Source organism: Gossypium hirsutum, chromosome D11, assembly GCF_007990345.1.
Source record: "Gossypium hirsutum isolate 1008001.06 chromosome D11, Gossypium_hirsutum_v2.1, whole genome shotgun sequence".
Lineage (NCBI taxonomy): Eukaryota > Viridiplantae > Streptophyta > Magnoliopsida > Malvales > Malvaceae > Gossypium > Gossypium hirsutum.
In genome coordinates, this window is record NC_053447.1 from 1,567,115 (window position 1) to 1,583,919 (window position 16,805).

Consider the following 16,805-nt stretch of genomic DNA (forward strand, 5'->3'; position numbering starts at 1 on the left):
TTGTATATATATATATATATGAGAAGCTATGGCGGAGAAACTTAGGTATAGAATTGGCTGGAAGTTCAGCTGATTACTGGTTTTGTTTATGGAGTAGTTCAACTACCAGACGACTGCTATTTTAGGGTGTTTATGGAGAAACAAGCTTTTCATAATTTTTAGTTCATTCTTTAATATTTAAATATAATTTTAATATTGAATTTAGTTGTTTAGACGTTATATAGTTTGGTTTGGATATTAAAATAAATATCGAAACTAAACTAAAATATTAAATTAAGATTAAAATATCAAATTAAATATCAAAATTAAACTAAAATATTTAACGATAAATTAACTCTAATCTTTTCAAGTAAAGATTCATTCATTTATTATATAAATTTTTAATAAATATATATTTTACATAAAATTTTTATCCAGATTTTTATTTATAGAAATAAATCTGATTAATTTGGTGAATGTGGTTGATTTTTTTTTTCTTACAAATTGGGATTTTCTGAAAAAGGCAATGGATTTTACGTAGTGATGATGTTGATCTACTTTAGACAACTTGTTTCTGTTTTGCTCTTTGTTTTCTTAAAACTATAAAAAAATGGTAGAAACGGGGGAATTAAAAAGATTGAACATTAAGCGAATTAAGAAAAGGATAATGTAACCTTCGCTCCTAAATTCGGTAAGTAGGTTTATATTGGTTACTGAATTTTTTTTATCTGTTTTCACCTTGAACGTGAAAATTGTAATTTATTTAAATTCATTTTGATTAATCACCGTGAAAAAAAAAAGATAATGGAACTTTGGCCCCTAAACTTGGCAAATAGTTCCATAATAGTTTCTGAACTTGGCAAATATGTTCATTTTGATACCTGTACTTTTTTTTGTTCACTTTGGCATTTGGACTTGACAACGAGTTTAATTTTGATCATTGATCTTGATTATAAAAATTTGATAATGTGACACTCTAAATTAGAAAAAAAAATTTAGATGATAATGTGATACAATCTCAGAGTGTCATATTCAGTGTTTCAATAATCGAACCGATGGTTGAATGAGTTAGACCATCAATTCTCGATTCAACCAGTTCGATCATCGAACCAATAGTAGTTAAATAAATAATTAAAAATTCATAATCTAAAAAAGTTTGTGCCACATCATCAAACTTTTAGGTTTTTCAAGTCAATGGATCAAAATCGACGTAGTTGTTAAGTTCAAGTGTCAAAGTGTACCAAGAAAAAGTATAGGTACCAAAACGAACCTAATTGTCAAGTTTAAGGGCAAGGGCTAATGTGTACCTACTTGTCGAGTTATGTAACATCCCAAAATAGGGCCTAAACGGAATAGTGGTTGCGAAACCACAAATCCGAGGTAGAAAAATTTATTTTATTATTATTTTAAGGTTCATGGTATGATTGCATGATTGTGTGAAAATTTCGTGATGAAATTCCATGCATAAAGTGCTTAAGTTGAGGTTAGGGACTAAATTGAATCATTTGTAAAACTTGCATTCTAGAAGTTTTTAGTATGAAATTACTTTGGAATATTAATTAGGAGGGTTTAAATAACAATTTGACCAATTTTAAGTTCATGGACAAAAATTAGGACATGGAAGGAATTTGTGAAAGTTTAGTAAGGAGGGGTAATTTGGTCATTTGGATATTAAATGAATTAAATAGGGAAAAATAACACAAAAATGGTCATCTTCTCAATTAGTTTCTGCCGATTTTTGCTCTCCTCCATAGCTGGGGTTTCTTCAACTTTCAAGCTTCATAGTAAGTGATTCCAAGCCCCGTTTTTAATGATCTTTACGTTTTTGAAGTCCCGGTAACTTGATTAAGCTTATTCTAGCAATAATTCAGCCTAGGGTTCACATTTGGAAAAATACCCATGGCTGAAATTTGTGTATTTTGGTGTTTTATGATAGAATATGAGGTTTTAAATTATGTTAAACAACTTATGCTACTCGGTTTTAAGTGAAAACGAGTAAAAGGGCTTAAATTGGAAAAAAATACCAATAGTCATAAGTATATGTTAGAGTGTGATTTTGATATTGCCATAGAAGGGAAAAATGATCAGCATGTCATAAAACATAAGAAAATAGGATGAAGTTTAATTTACGAGCCTTGGGGTAAAAGTGCAAATATGTGAAAGTTTAGGGGTAAAAATATAATTTTACAAAAGTTTGGGTCAAGGACTGTTTTAATAAATGTGAATATTAAATAAGTTAAAATTTCTATTATAGATCAAGAAGAACGAAATTCGGGAGTAGATCGGGGAAAAGAAAAAGTAAAGGACTAAATTGTAAAGTTTAGTCACATTTTGTATCAAGGTAAGTTTACAGTAAATAAATGCAATATTCTTTTATTTTACATTATTATTGTCAATTTCCAGCATTTATATATTTATGTTATGAAAATATTTAAAGTCGAATTTAAGGTGAAGTGACAGAGGAAAAGTGTTAGAAAGCTCCGGTTGAACCCTAGGAATGTTAGGATATTAGGGTTGACAGGACAGAACAGAAATGAGCCATGTAAGTCCATATTAGAAATATGGCTTTGGAGACAGGATTGAGCCATGTAAGTCCATATTATATATGGCATTGGAGACAGGAATAATTCATGTAAGTCCATGTTAAAGACGTGGCATTGGCAGGATATTGATAGACAGGAACGACCCTAGTATCCTTAGTATTCCGAGTGGTTCAACGGGTCAGGGTACGAGTTAAATTACAGTGAATTAACAGCAAGGGAAAAGTAGATTATATTTATGAAAACGGAAAGGTCAGGTAAGAAAGAAGGTAAGGGAATAAAGAAGAAGATAGAAATTGAGAAGTAAAGAAATTTATGATGTTAGATGATATTATGCATAATTATCCATTATGTTGAATGTTGTGATTTATTTGCTTGTAAGCTTACTAAGCCTAGTGCTTAATCTCTTTATTTTCTTCTTCTTAAAGTACTTATCTAGTCACTCGGGGATCGAAGGAAACGTCGGAGGCCGATCACACTATCAAAGAAATAACTCGGTATAACTAGACGTTTTGTTTTGGGTATGGCATGTATAGAAACTTAGCTACTTTTGGTATAATATGAATAATGAGTGATGTGTAAGTAGTTGATGATGTATGGTTATTAAAATGATTAAGGATGAAGGTGTTTGTTGTTATGAAAGATTAGGTGATAAATTATGCATGGAAATCATAAAAGGATAAAATTTTGCAAAAAAAAACAGAATTCAGGTAGCACAGTGACGTGAATTTGAAAAATCACCCAAGATAGTATAAAATGAATTAGAGGGTTAATGATATATGGAATTAAAGCTTGTTGAGTCTATTTTCATGGAAAAATAACGGTGTAGGAAAAGAAATTTATATTTTAAGATATGTGAATTTTAGTAAGATAGGGTCAGAACTATTTTTGGAGTCCCCTAATCTGAGTTTAGAAAATAATTACAAATTGTACAAAAATGGTTATGAGTTGAAATTTACATGCTTAGATTCCTTAATGAGTCTATTTTCTATAGAAACAAGTAAGAACTTCATATGAAAATCCTATAGCGAGAAAACTTATTTTTAGTGACTAGAGGTCAGGGCAGTCTGGTGGTGACACAGGGGAGACTTTAACTAATAAACTGTACTAATTTGCTGAACAAAAAATTCTAAAAATTTTATGGTGAGTAGATATATGAGTCTAGTTTCAGGGAAAATTTACGGGATTAAATTTCGAGTTCTTTAGCTCAAGTTATAATTAATTTAGTAACTGCTGTGCGACTAGACAGATTTGCTGCGAATAATGAAATAAATTTTCAAACCTAGTTTTTATGCTCCGAACTGGTAAGATAAGCCAAGTAATGCCTCATGCTCGACTCCAGAAACGGTCTCGGGTAAGGGGTGTTACATTTATTGGTATCAGAGCCAGGTTTAGTCGGTTCTCGGAACAGTTAGTGTGAGAAAAAGTCTAGCTATACATGCCATACTTGTATTTTGATAGTGTGACGACTCCTGACAATTTTTTTTTAATAAACATTTTGTTTTATAGTAATGGATCCCGGGCGAGCTGGTGATGATGATGTAGAAAGTAATGCGCCTGCTTCCACAGAAGGGGCAGCGCCATCTGAGAATAGGCCAGTAATAGTTGATCAGGGAGGAGTGACTCGAGAAGCTCTCTTCCGAGCTTTGAATGATTTGTTTGCCGAGTTCGTTCGTACGAATCCGGCAGTTAGACCTCCACCCCCTCATGATTCTCAGGCTACCCATGCAGCTCAAGCTTCCCTAGTCACAGGTACAATGGTAAGAGAAAAGCCACCAGTTGATAGAATCAGGAAACAAGGGGCAGAAGAGTTCCGAGCAACAAAAGATGATGATGCAGAAAGAGCAGAATTTTGGTTAGAAAATACTATCAGAGTCTTCGACGAATTATCTTGTACACCCGAGGAGTGTATGAAATGTGTAGTATCACTTCTTAGAGACTCAGCCTACTACTGGTGGAAGACACTTGTATCAGTTGTACCGAAAGAGAGGGTCACTTGGGATTTCTTTCAGGAAAAATTTACGGATCTTAATTTTGAGTTTTGAAACTCGAGAAATGAATTTTTAAGCAACCATGACGCAGAAAAACAGTTTATTCCAAAAATTAAAATAAGTGGTTTAGAGTTGTTTAAAAGGTAAGATAAGTTTAGTAACACCTCAAGCTTGACTCCGGTGACGGTTTCGGGTGTGGGGGTGTTACATTATCTTTCAATTCTTTCAATTCCAACGGAGCCATTCTATAAGGAGCAATAGAAATGGGCGTAGTACCTGGAATCAACTCAATACCAAACTCAACTTCTCTAACAGGAGGCAAACTTGGTAGTTCTTCCGGAAACACATCGGGAAACTCACATACCACAGGCACTGATTCAATTTTCAATTCTGGATCTTTAGTGTTTAACACATAAAAATCTCAGTTGCAAGAATTAACATATAAAGGCTTGGTAAGACCCAGTAGTTCACCATGGGGTGCACCAGTGCTATTTGTGAAAAAGAAAGACGGATCGATGAGATTATGCATAGATTATCGGCAACTTAACAAGGTAACAGTAAAGAACAAGTATCTATTGCCTAGAATTGATGATTTGTTTGATCAATTGAAGGGAGCTACTGTGTTTTCCAAGATAGATTTGAGATCCGGATACTATCAGTTGCGAGTTAAAGAGTCAGATGTCCTGAAGACTGCTTTTCGGACTAGGTATGGTCATTATGAGTTCCTTGTGATTCCATTTGGCTTGACTAATGCTCATGCCATTTTCATGGACTTAATGAACCGAATTTTCAGATCGTATTTAGATAAGTTTGTAGTTGTGTTCATTGATGATATTTTGATTTATTCTCATGATGATAACATAGAGTTTCATTTAGATAGTATCAGAGTATGTTATGCCAAGTTCAGCAAAAGTGAGTTCTGGTTACGAGAAGTTGGTTTTCTTGGACATATTGTCTTAGGTGAAGGTATTAAGGTTGATACGAGCAAGATTTTAGCCATTGTTGATTGGAAGCCTCCTAGAAATGTATCAGAAGTTAGAAGTTTTCTTGGTCTTACCGGATATTATAGACGATTTGTGGAGGGATTTTCCATGATAGCTACCCCGTTGACGAGACTGCTACGGAAGGATGTTAAGTTTGAATGGACTGAGAAGTGCCAACAAAGTTTTGATAAGTTAAAGGCATTGTTGACGGAAGCTCCTATCTTAGTACAGCCGGAACCGAGTAAAGAATTTGTGATTTACAGTGATGCATCCTTGAATGGGCTCGGTTGTATACTCATGCAGGAAGGAAAGGCAATTGCTTATGCCTCTAGACAATTGAAGCCACATGAGAAAAATTATCAGACACGTGATTTAGAGCTAGTTGCTATTGTATTTGCATTGAAGATTTGGAGACATTATTTGTATGGTGAAAGGTGACGGATATTTACCGATCATAAAAGCTTGAAATACTTGATGACTCAAAAAGATTTGAATTTGAGGCAAAGAAGATGGTTGGAATTGCTTAAAGATTATGAGTTAGTGATTGATTATCACCCAGGTAAGGCAAATGTAGTTGCTGACGCTTTAAGTAGGAAACTTTTATTTACATTGCGAGCTTTGAATACCAATTTAGCCATGTCAGATGATGGTTCTATTTTAGCTGAATTGAGAGCTAAACCGGTATTTCTTGAAGAGATTTGTGAAGCTCAGAAAAATGATAATGAGTTACAAGCTAAAAGAGCTCAATGTGAGTCAGGCATAGAATCAGATTTCTGGATTGGTTCTGATGGTTGTTTGATGTTTAGAGACAGAATTTGTGTACCAAAGAATGATGAGCTTATTCGGAAGATTTTACAGGAAGCACATAGCAGTCCTTTATCTATTCATCCAGGCAGTACAAAAATGTATAATGATTTAAAAAAATTGTATTGGTGGGTAGGAATGAAAAGAGATATTTCAGAGTTTGTTTCTAGATGCTTGATTTGTCAATAGGTAAAGGCCGAACATCAGGTACCCTCAGGATTATTGCAGCCTGTGCTAGTTCCGAAATGGAAATGGGATCGAGTTACTATGGATTTTGTGACAGGATTACCGTTTACACCGAGAAAGAAAGATGCAGTATGGGTTGTGATTGATAAGTTAACGAAGTCGGCTCATTTTATCCCAGTTCGTATGGATTATTCACTTGACAAGTTGGCGGAGTTGTATATTTCAGAGATAGTCAGGCTACATGGGGTACCATTATCGATCATTTCAGACAGAGATCCAAGATTTACTTCACGGTTTTGGAAGAAATTACAAGAGGCTTTGGGCACAAAGTTGAGTTTTAGTACAGCTTTCCATCCTCAAACCGACGGTCAGTCAGAGAGAGTTATTCAGGTACTTGAAGATATGCTTAGATGTTGTGTATTAGAATTTCAAGGTAGTTGGGAAAAATACTTACCATTGGTAGAGTTTGCCTATAATAATAGTTACCAGTCAAGTTTGAAAATGACACCTTATGAAGCTTTGTATGGACGTAAATGCCGTACACCTTTATATTGGACAGAGCTTAAAGAAAGCCAGATTTACGGGGTTGATCTAGTTAAAGAAACAGAAGAAAAAGTGAAAGTTATCAGAAATTGTTTAAAAGCAGCTTCAGACAAGCAGAAGTCGTATGCAGATTTAAAAAGAAAAGAGATCGAATATCAAGTTGGTGACAAAGTTTTTTTGAAAGTATCCCCGTGGAAGAAAGTTCTCAGATTTGGCAAGAAAGGCAAACCAAGTCCACGTTTTATTGGACCGTTTGAAGTAATTGAGAGAGTCGGACCATTAGCATATCGGTTAGCTTTGCCGATTGAGTTAGAGAAGATTCATAATGTATTTCATGTGTCTATGCTACGTCGTTATCGTTCAGATCCATCACATGTGATTTCTCAGACAGAGGTTGAGATTCAGCCAGACATGACTTACGGTGAAGAACCGGTAAAGATTCTAGCTCGAGAGGTAAAGCAATTAAGGAATAAAAGTATTGCACTTGTGAAAGTACTATGGAATAGACACGGGGTAGATGAGGCTACATGGGAACCCGAAGAGGATATGCGAAAACAGTACCCAAATCTCTTCACAGGTAAGATTTTCGGGACGAAAATCCCTAAAAGGGGGAGAAATGTAACATCCCAAAATAGGGCCTAAACGGAATAGTGGTTGCGAAACCACAAATCCGAGGTAGAAAAATTTATTTTATTATTATTTTAAGGTTCATGGTATGATTGCATGATTGTGTGAAAATTTCGTGATGAAATTCCATGCATAAAGTGCTTAAGTTGAGGTTAGGGACTAAATTGAATCATTTGCAAAACTTGCATTCTAGAAGTTTTTAGTATGAAATTACTTTGGAATATTAATTAGGAGGGTTTAAATAACAATTTGACCAATTTTAAGTTCATGGACAAAAATTAGGACATGGAAGGAATTTGTGAAAGTTTAGTAAGGAGGGGTAATTTGGTCATTTGGATATTAAATGAATTAAATAGGGAAAAATAACACAAAAATGGTCATCTTCTCAATTAGTTTCTGCCGATTTTTGCTCTCCTCCATAGCTGGGGTTTCTTCAACTTTCAAGCTTCATAGTAAGTGATTCCAAGCCCCGTTTTTAATGATCTTTACGTTTTTGAAGTCCCGGTAACTTGATTAAGCTTATTCTAGCAATAATTCAGCCTAGGGTTCACATTTGGAAAAATACCCATGGCTGAAATTTGTGTATTTTGGTGTTTTATGATAGAATATGAGGTTTTAAATTATGTTAAACAACTTATGCTACTCGGTTTTAAGTGAAAACGAGTAAAAGGGCTTAAATTGGAAAAAAATACCAATAGTCATAAGTATATGTTAGAGTGTGATTTTGATATTGCCATAGAAGGGAAAAATGATCAGCATGTCATAAAACATAAGAAAATAGGATGAAGTTTAATTTACGAGCCTTGGGGTAAAAGTGCAAATATGTGAAAGTTTAGGGGTAAAAATATAATTTTACAAAAGTTTGGGTCAAGGACTGTTTTAATAAATGTGAATATTAAATAAGTTAAAATTTCTATTATAGATCAAGAAGAACGAAATTCGGGAGTAGATCGGGGAAAAGAAAAAGTAAAGGACTAAATTGTAAAGTTTAGTCACATTTTGTATCAAGGTAAGTTTACAGTAAATAAATGCAATATTCTTTTATTTTACATTATTATTGTCAATTTCCAGCATTTATATATTTATGTTATGAAAATATTTAAAGTCGAATTTAAGGTGAAGTGACAGAGGAAAAGTGTTAGAAAGCTCCGGTTGAACCCTAGGAATGTTAGGATATTAGGGTTGACAGGACAGAACAGAAATGAGCCATGTAAGTCCATATTAGAAATATGGCTTTGGAGACAGGATTGAGCCATGTAAGTCCATATTATATATGGCATTGGAGACAGGAATAATTCATGTAAGTCCATGTTAAAGACATGGCATTGGCAGGATATTGATAGACAGGAACGACCCTAGTATCCTTAGTATTCCGAGTGGTTCAACGGGTCAGGGTACGAGTTAAATTACAGTGAATTAACAGCAAGGGAAAAGTAGATTATATTTATGAAAACGGAAAGGTCAGGTAAGAAAGAAGGTAAGGGAATAAAGAAGAAGATAGAAATTGAAAAGTAAAGAAATTTATGATGTTAGATGATATTATGCATAATTATCCATTATGTTGAATGTTGTGATTTATTTGCTTGTAAGCTTACTAAGCCTAGTGCTTAATCTCTTTATTTTCTTCTTCTTAAAGTACTTATCTAGTCACTCGGGGATCGAAGGAAACGTCGGAGGCCGATCACACTATCAAAGAAATAACTCGGTATAACTAGACGTTTTGTTTTGGGTATGGCATGTATAGAAACTTAGCTACTTTTGGTATAATATGAATAATGAGTGATGTGTAAGTAGTTGATGATGTATGGTTATTAAAATGATTAAGGATGAAGGTGTTTGTTGTTATGAAAGATTAGGTGATAAATTATGCATGGAAATCATAAAAGGATAAAATTTTGCAAAAAAAAACAGAATTCAGGCAGCACAGTGACGTGAATTTGAAAAATCACCCAAGATAGTATAAAATGAATTAGAGGGTGAATGATATATGGAATTAAAGCTTGTTGAGTCTATTTTCATGGAAAAATAACGGTGTAGGAAAAAGAAATTTATATTTTAAGATATGTGAATTTTAGTAAGATAGGGTCAGAACTATTTTTGGAGTCCCCTAATCTGAGTTTAGAAAATAATTACAAATTGTACAAAAATGGTTATGAGTTGAAATTTACATGCTTAGATTCCTTAATGAGTCTATTTTCTATAGAAACAAGTAAGAACTTCATATGAAAATCCTATAGCGAGAAAACTTATTTTTAGTGACTAGAGGTCAGGGCAGTCTGGTGGTGACACAGGGGAGACTTTAACTAATAAACTGTACTAATTTGCTGAACAAAAAATTCTAAAAATTTTATGGTGAGTAGATATATGAGTCTAGTTTCAGGGAAAATTTACGGGATTAAATTTCGAGTTCTTTAGCTCAAGTTATAATTAATTTAGTAACTGCTGCGCGACTAGACAGATTTGCTGCGAATAATGAAATAAATTTTCAAACCTAGTTTTTATGCTCCGAACTGGTAAGATAAGCCAAGTAATGCCTCATGCTCGACTCCAGAAACGGTCTCGGGTAAGGGGTGTTACAAGTTAAGTGGCCAAAAGTTATATTATCCCCATTTTTTTTCACTATCATTAACAAAATGGGTTTAAATGAATAACGATTTTCAAATTTAGAGGTCAAAGTAGATAAAAAAAGTTTAGGGACCAATGTGATTCTACTTACCAAGTTCAAGGACCAAGACTTACATTAAGGGATAAAAATGATAGATGTCGAGTAAAAAAATATAATGTGGAATATGATTTTATAACAATACCTCTACGCTCTAGATCGCGGTGATGAATGACATGGATATTACGCCATGTATTGATGGGAGAACTACACCTAAGGTTCATAAATTATTAGTAAGTTTATATTTTGGTTATTCAACTTCAAAATGTTATAAAATGATCATTGAACTGTTCAAAAAATTTCAATTAAGTCACTAAACTATTCAAAAAAAATTATTTAGTCATTGGGTTATTGAGTCACTAGATCCAAGTCGATCTGATGGTTAATGTTGGAGATCGAAGAAGAAAGTTGCTTAGATTTTAGTTTGTAGATTCGTGATGTTAAAAAATGTTTCATGAAAAACCAAATGGTGAAATAGAAAACGAATGAGAGCTTTTGATTCGTGCAAGTGATGCGAATAAAATCTTTTTTTGACATTGTGATTTTAACAACCATGTGACTTAAATGAAAACTTTTAAACTGTTCAATAACCGTTTTATATCTTTTTTGAAGTTAAGTAACTAAAATGTAAACTTACTAAAGTTTAGCGATATTGAGAGTAGTTTACCCTAAGTTTAAATAAAATAATATTTAAATATTAAATATGAATTATGACCAGGCCCGGCCGTCCAATTTTATAAAATCTCTATTCAAGGCCTAATTGGTATACCAGATCTATGACCCAATATGGGCAAAATTAGGAAACATGACCCGACCCGAATTTGCCCAACCGTGAAATCTGAAATTTCAAAATTGCCATCTGCTTTTTTACGAACACTCACCATCCCTTTCTCCCGTTCACACAGTCAAAAAATGGGAGACAAAAAAAGATATCCTTATTATATTATAGTTACTGCGTTTTCATGAAAAAGAGAGCACAAGCTTTCAATTGAATAATAATAGTAATAATAATGATATAATCAACCAAAAAAATCAAACAAATAAAAATTGCAGAGAGAAAAAAAGACCGAAGCGGTTCCTCCGTTTGGTGATGGTTAATGCTTTTATCCGCGTTACCGATAGGGAGAAGAAGAAGCAAAAGGGAAGGCAAAATTCAAATCGAGATTTCAGCTTCGACTTAACCGCCGTTTTCCCGTACATCGCCATTTTCATGCTATTTTTCTCAACCGGCGACGGCATTGAAGGTTTACGAAAATGGATCTTATTCGCGGAAGCTAGCACCGCCGGCGGTGGCGGCGGCGGTGGCTTCTGGTCTTATTACTCTGTGGTTTCGCCTTCTGGCATAGCCATCGCCGTCACTGCCATGGCCGGTATCGCTCTCGCTGCTACCATCGTTTATTCTCGAAGGTAAGGAAAAATAAATGCTATGTCCTCGTAAATTATAGCTTTGTTATTGTTCCAATCGCGTTCGTGATTACGCGGCATAGGGTGCTTAGATTGATTTTTTTAAAAAATAAAAATTGTTAATTAGGGAATTTATTTAGATTTCGATATGCTTACGGAATAGATAAATAGCATTTCCGTTTGGTAAGCCGTTAATTGAGAATCCTATGGCGAAGTCACACATCTTCGTCGGCCATCGCCATCATCATCATCGACATCACGGTGTCGAATACTTATTCTTCATTGTCATCTCCATCGTCATTCTTCTTCCGACTGATCGTCGAATACTTATCCCCTTTAGTTTTCTTTCTTTTATATTTTTGGTTCTTAGATCTCCACCATAAAATAGTCGAATTAATATCATCACCGTCATGATTCATAGGTTCTTTTATAGGAGTTCGATTCCAATCCCATCTGCTCATCCTCTCTCAAGAGGTTCTGAATGTGATTATTATTTTAAAGCTGTAACTCTTTAGTTCTGTTGTTGTGCTTCTTTTCATTTTTCGGTTGCAGTGAAGGTCCCTTTCAGCTTCAGAATTGAATTGCTGAGTGAAATTCGAAATAGACATTGGAGTATAATGTTACAGTTTTGGTTCATATGTTAATGGCACTTTATCATAGCTGTTCATTAGGATATTTAGTTGTTGCGGTTGAATTGTGATTGTTGTTTGTTCTCATCTTTGTTTCCAACAGTTACACACCCTGTTAGTGATTGCAATTACTCTTGCACTCATTTCTATTTGCAGAAGTAGTTGAGATTTTTCGCTTACTTGCCTTTAGTCTTCTACATAAATTATCTTCTTTGTATCTACACAGCTATTAGCATTGCTCTGTTGGGTGTTTTACAAATTTTGTTTCATGTGATGCATTTCATTTCTTTTAAGTGTATAGACATATAGAGTGTATTTCATAGATCGAGAGCTAACAAAAAATTATACCTGTTATTTTATGAATTTATCCAAAATGCTAATAATTGCTATTCATATTATTGCATCAGTACTTTTGTTTCTTTCTGTAGGGGTAGCCTGAAATCACCCTGGGCCCTTAGAAAAAGAAAATATGCCCTTCAACCTAAACAATGGAAAAGTTTATTCACGCCGGATGGGAAACTTGGTGATGGTGGTGTCAAGTTTCTGAAGAAAGTTCGAAGTGGAGTATGTTATTAATCTTGTTTCAGGCTTATTTGCCTTCTGTTCCATCTGGTTTAGTCTGTTTTAGGGATATGTTATTGCTGTTTGAGGTATCATTCTTTTCATTTTGAATGCAGGGTGTTGATCCAAGTATTAGAGCAGAGGTATGGCCATACCTCCTTGGAGTGTAAGATTCATATACTTTTACTCTTTATGTACCACTTTATACTTTGACTCAAATAGTCCTTTCTGCTTCTTGGAACTCTTAAACCTCAAGGTTAAATTGTTCCTTTCCAATTACTGGCTAGTTTCCTAATTCTTTATTTTTTCTAAGGAATCATTGTATGATCTTTCTATCATATCTTGGTGCTTTACAGACTTTTCATTGTCTCAATGATTCTTCTGTAGATGGATGTTTAAACAAATTTTATCTTGTTAGTTGTTAATCACTTTGGAAGTAAGAGAAGGGAAAATGGAGTGTTTAGTGCATTTATTTGATTTGTCTGCGCCAAGGATCTATTTTAGGCTTGTTTCCTTGCTGCTTTAGTTTTTTATTCATTTGTAGTTATTTGTCATATTAACCACGTATCAGGTCATAAATGACCAGTTACACCAACTAACTGTGATGTCTGCATGCTTAACAGATATGACCTCAACAGTTCAAAGGAAGAAAGAGACTCCATTAGAAGACAGAAAAGGTTCATCAGCAATTCTTTGTTTCTGTTACGTTCTTCCTGTTTTTGTTCTTTCTATCTTTTATTTTTCCTTCTTTTTTTGGAGGGATTTTATTTGGCTACTTCTTTCTGATGCAGAAAAGAGTTTGAAAGATTGCGGAAACGGTGCCGCCAAATTCTTAAACGTATTGAGAATAGCTCTACAGTTAAGGAAACTGCTGGAAACAACTGCAATGAAGACAGTGAGGATTTAGGTCAAGTTGTTGATTCTTCAGGCTTAGAGGATGTGGTTAGTGGTGGAAGGTCAACTGAGGGAGAAAGTCCCATGGTTGATGATTCTGAGAATAGCTCAAAGGTTAAGGAAACTGCTGGAAACAACTGCAATGAAGACAGTGAGGATTTAAGTCAAGTTGTTGATTCTTCAGGCTTAGAGGATGTGGTTAGTGGTGGAAGGTCAACTGAGGGAGAAAGTCCCATGGTTGATGATTCTGAGAATAGCTCTAAGGTTAAGGAAACTGCTGGAAACAACTGCAATGAAGACAGTGAGGATTTAAGTCAAGTTGTTGATTCTTTAGGCTTAGAGGATGTGGTTAGTGATAGAAGGTCAACTAAGGGAGAAAATCCCATGGTTGATGATTCTGATCGCCCTCCGCGTGATCAAAGTCATCAGACCCTTGTATCTTCTGACTCAGATTCGGAGGGAGGTATTGATAAGAGTGAAATTACTTGTGAAGACGATTCTCCTGGTGAGACAGAATCCTCTGGTTCCAATACCTCTGATGAAGATGAAAACATACCCCTCTTTGCCTCAGAAATAACAGAGGAAAATAATATTGATAAAGATGATAATTCCTCTGCCTCCCGTATAAAAAGCAGGTCAAAATCCCATGCGGATGAAGATTTTGCCACATGGCAGAGAATCATCCGTGTTGATGCTGTGAGGGCAAATGATGAATGGATTGCTTACTCTTCAACTCAGGCATTGGTATCAGAAATGAAAGCATACCAGTTAGCTGAGAGTGTTGGCTTGAAGGAATATGATCACCTAGAGCCCTGCAGGATTTATCATGCTGCTCGTCTTGTTGCTATACTTGAGGCCTATACCCTTTATGATCCCGAGATAGGTTATTGCCAAGGAATGAGCGATCTGCTCTCTCCCATCATTTCAGTGGTAGAGGATGATTCTGAAGCCTTCTGGTGCTTTTCAGGTTTCATGAAAAAGGCTCGTCACAATTTCCGGCTTGATGAAGTGGGCATTAGAAGACAGTTAAACATCGTGTCCAAGATTATCAAGTGTAAGGATAGTCATTTATATAGGCACCTGGAGGAGCTTCAAGCAGAAGATTGCTTCTTTGTGTATAGAATGGTTGTAGTTCTTTTCAGGAGGGAGTTAAGCTTCGAGCAGACTCTTTGCCTCTGGGAAGTGGTCTGGGCAGACCAGGCAGCAATTCGTGCTGGTATTACAAAGACCAGTTGGGGGAGGATGAGACTTAGAGCTCCACCTACAGATGATCTTTTGCTTTATGCAATCGCAGCTTGTGTTTTGCAAAGGAGGAAGCTAATCATAGAGATGTATAGCAGCATGGATGAGATAATGAGAGAATGCCATAGTATGGCTGGACGACTGGATGTCTGGAAGCTTCTCGATGATGCCCATGGCTTGGTGGTCAACCTGCATGACAAGATTTAGTATTATGCTCTGCCTTTTCCTTCTTATTTCAATCAATTTCCTTCACTAATTCTTTTTCAAATTTTCCTCGACTCTCACAATATTTAGGGACCCGAGGTACTTTACATTTCTGCTTGAAACAAGCGACTGATATAGCCAAACTCCATGTAACAAGTAAGTTATGAGATTATATTTACTATATGATGTATTGCCCATGCTCGAGCTTTATCTTAGAGTGACGGTGCAACGCTGAAAAATCAGCAGTTTAGAATGTTTAAGTTTGCTTTGCAATTATGGAATTACAGAACCTTGCACCTTTACTTTTCTCCTTTTGCTTCTGTTCTTTGCCATTGCTGTTCTAGTTTCTGTTTGAATTTGTGATTTTTTAATTCAGTACATAGCTGTATAAGTGTGTGTATATATATATATATCTGAATAAACATTCTGCAAGGCCTGTAACCATGCCTTTTGCCGCTAGGCGCAAATAGTGCCACTTTCCGTAGTTACAGTCCATGTTTATGTCGATAAGACAAGCCCCCCATATGCATTGCATAATGGCAGAAAATGGAAGCAACAATTCATCAACAGCCAAATAGTACCATTTGAGCTTAAGGGAACATGATGGGGGAATCACAATAATTGATTTGCATAGCTAATGTTTACATATCCACCAATGCCTAATCGTCTATCCACATGGGGGATTGATTCTCTTATGAAAAACTTGCTTTTGTTTTGAGGTCAGTAGATGACTTGGAGCATCTGAACCGGATTAGACCGGCCACGGTATTGATCCGGAGAATGGCATTGAATTGGATAAATCAGGAATTGGTGCAGACTAGTTAAACCGGCAATTTAACAGTATGTTTTTAAGGTTTTTTTTTATATATTTTTAATTGAATCAGTAGCTTCATCAATTTAACCACCGATCCGATTTTAAAATCATTGATGAAACCTTGTCTTTTCCCATGAAAGCTATGAGAATGTCTTAGTTACCTGTTTTTCAGCTTTTGTTCCTCGCTTTGCCATGCCTGGATGGATAAGTGGGATTTAGAGTGTATGTCTCTTGGTTACCTGTTTTTCGGTTTTTTTCATCGCTTTGCCATGCATGGATGGATAATTAGATATTAATGTGGATTTAGAGTGTGTTTAGTAGAGAAAAAAGCATAAAAAATTGTACTATTAATAAAAATAAATTACTCTATTAATAAGTTTTGGGTGCAGTAGTAATACAATAAGCTCCACTGATCAATAAAATAAACTTTTTTTTTAAAAAAAACAAACAAATTACTTTAAGAAAAGGAACAAATATATGATTTTTCCCCCATCCTATCCATTCAATCAAAGTAGTGGAGCAAGATTTAAATCCACTATAACTTATCCACAACAAATCAACCAAAAAATTGAAATGGGGTTTGTTCACATGATTCTTCCTAAACTTGCAATGCTTTAGTCCACTTTTAGGTTTTAGTCACCCTTCCTTATTATTTTAGTATTTAAAAACCTTATGATAAAGTGAAAAGAATTAAACAGTTTGATATCTAAATTAGAGATAGATATTAAAATTATATATAGAT

The 16,805-nt window shown here is 34.9% G+C and overlaps 1 protein-coding gene across 4 annotated transcripts; it reads left to right on the top strand.

The window, feature by feature from the left end:
• Window positions 1–11,202: 11,202 nt before the first annotated feature.
• LOC107904518 (rab GTPase-activating protein 22) lies at window positions 11,203–15,557 on the top strand. 4 transcript variants are annotated; one of them, XM_041105441.1, is made up of 6 exons: window positions 11,207–11,722; window positions 12,756–12,912; window positions 13,026–13,075; window positions 13,533–13,586; window positions 13,701–13,767; window positions 13,918–15,557. In XM_041105441.1, the coding sequence occupies exons 1-6, from the start codon at window positions 11,406–11,408 to the stop codon at window positions 15,250–15,252; spliced, it is 1,980 nt and encodes a 659-aa protein (XP_040961375.1). In that variant the 5' UTR covers window positions 11,207–11,405; the 3' UTR covers window positions 15,253–15,557. The 4 variants fall into 4 exon arrangements, with proteins under 4 accessions (XP_016686405.2, XP_040961375.1, XP_016686404.2 ...); XM_041105442.1 differs by having other exon boundaries at window positions 11,209–11,722; window positions 12,777–12,912; XM_016830916.2 differs by having other exon boundaries at window positions 11,203–11,722; window positions 12,777–12,912; window positions 13,701–15,557.
• The last annotated feature ends 1,248 nt before the right edge of the window (window positions 15,558–16,805 follow it).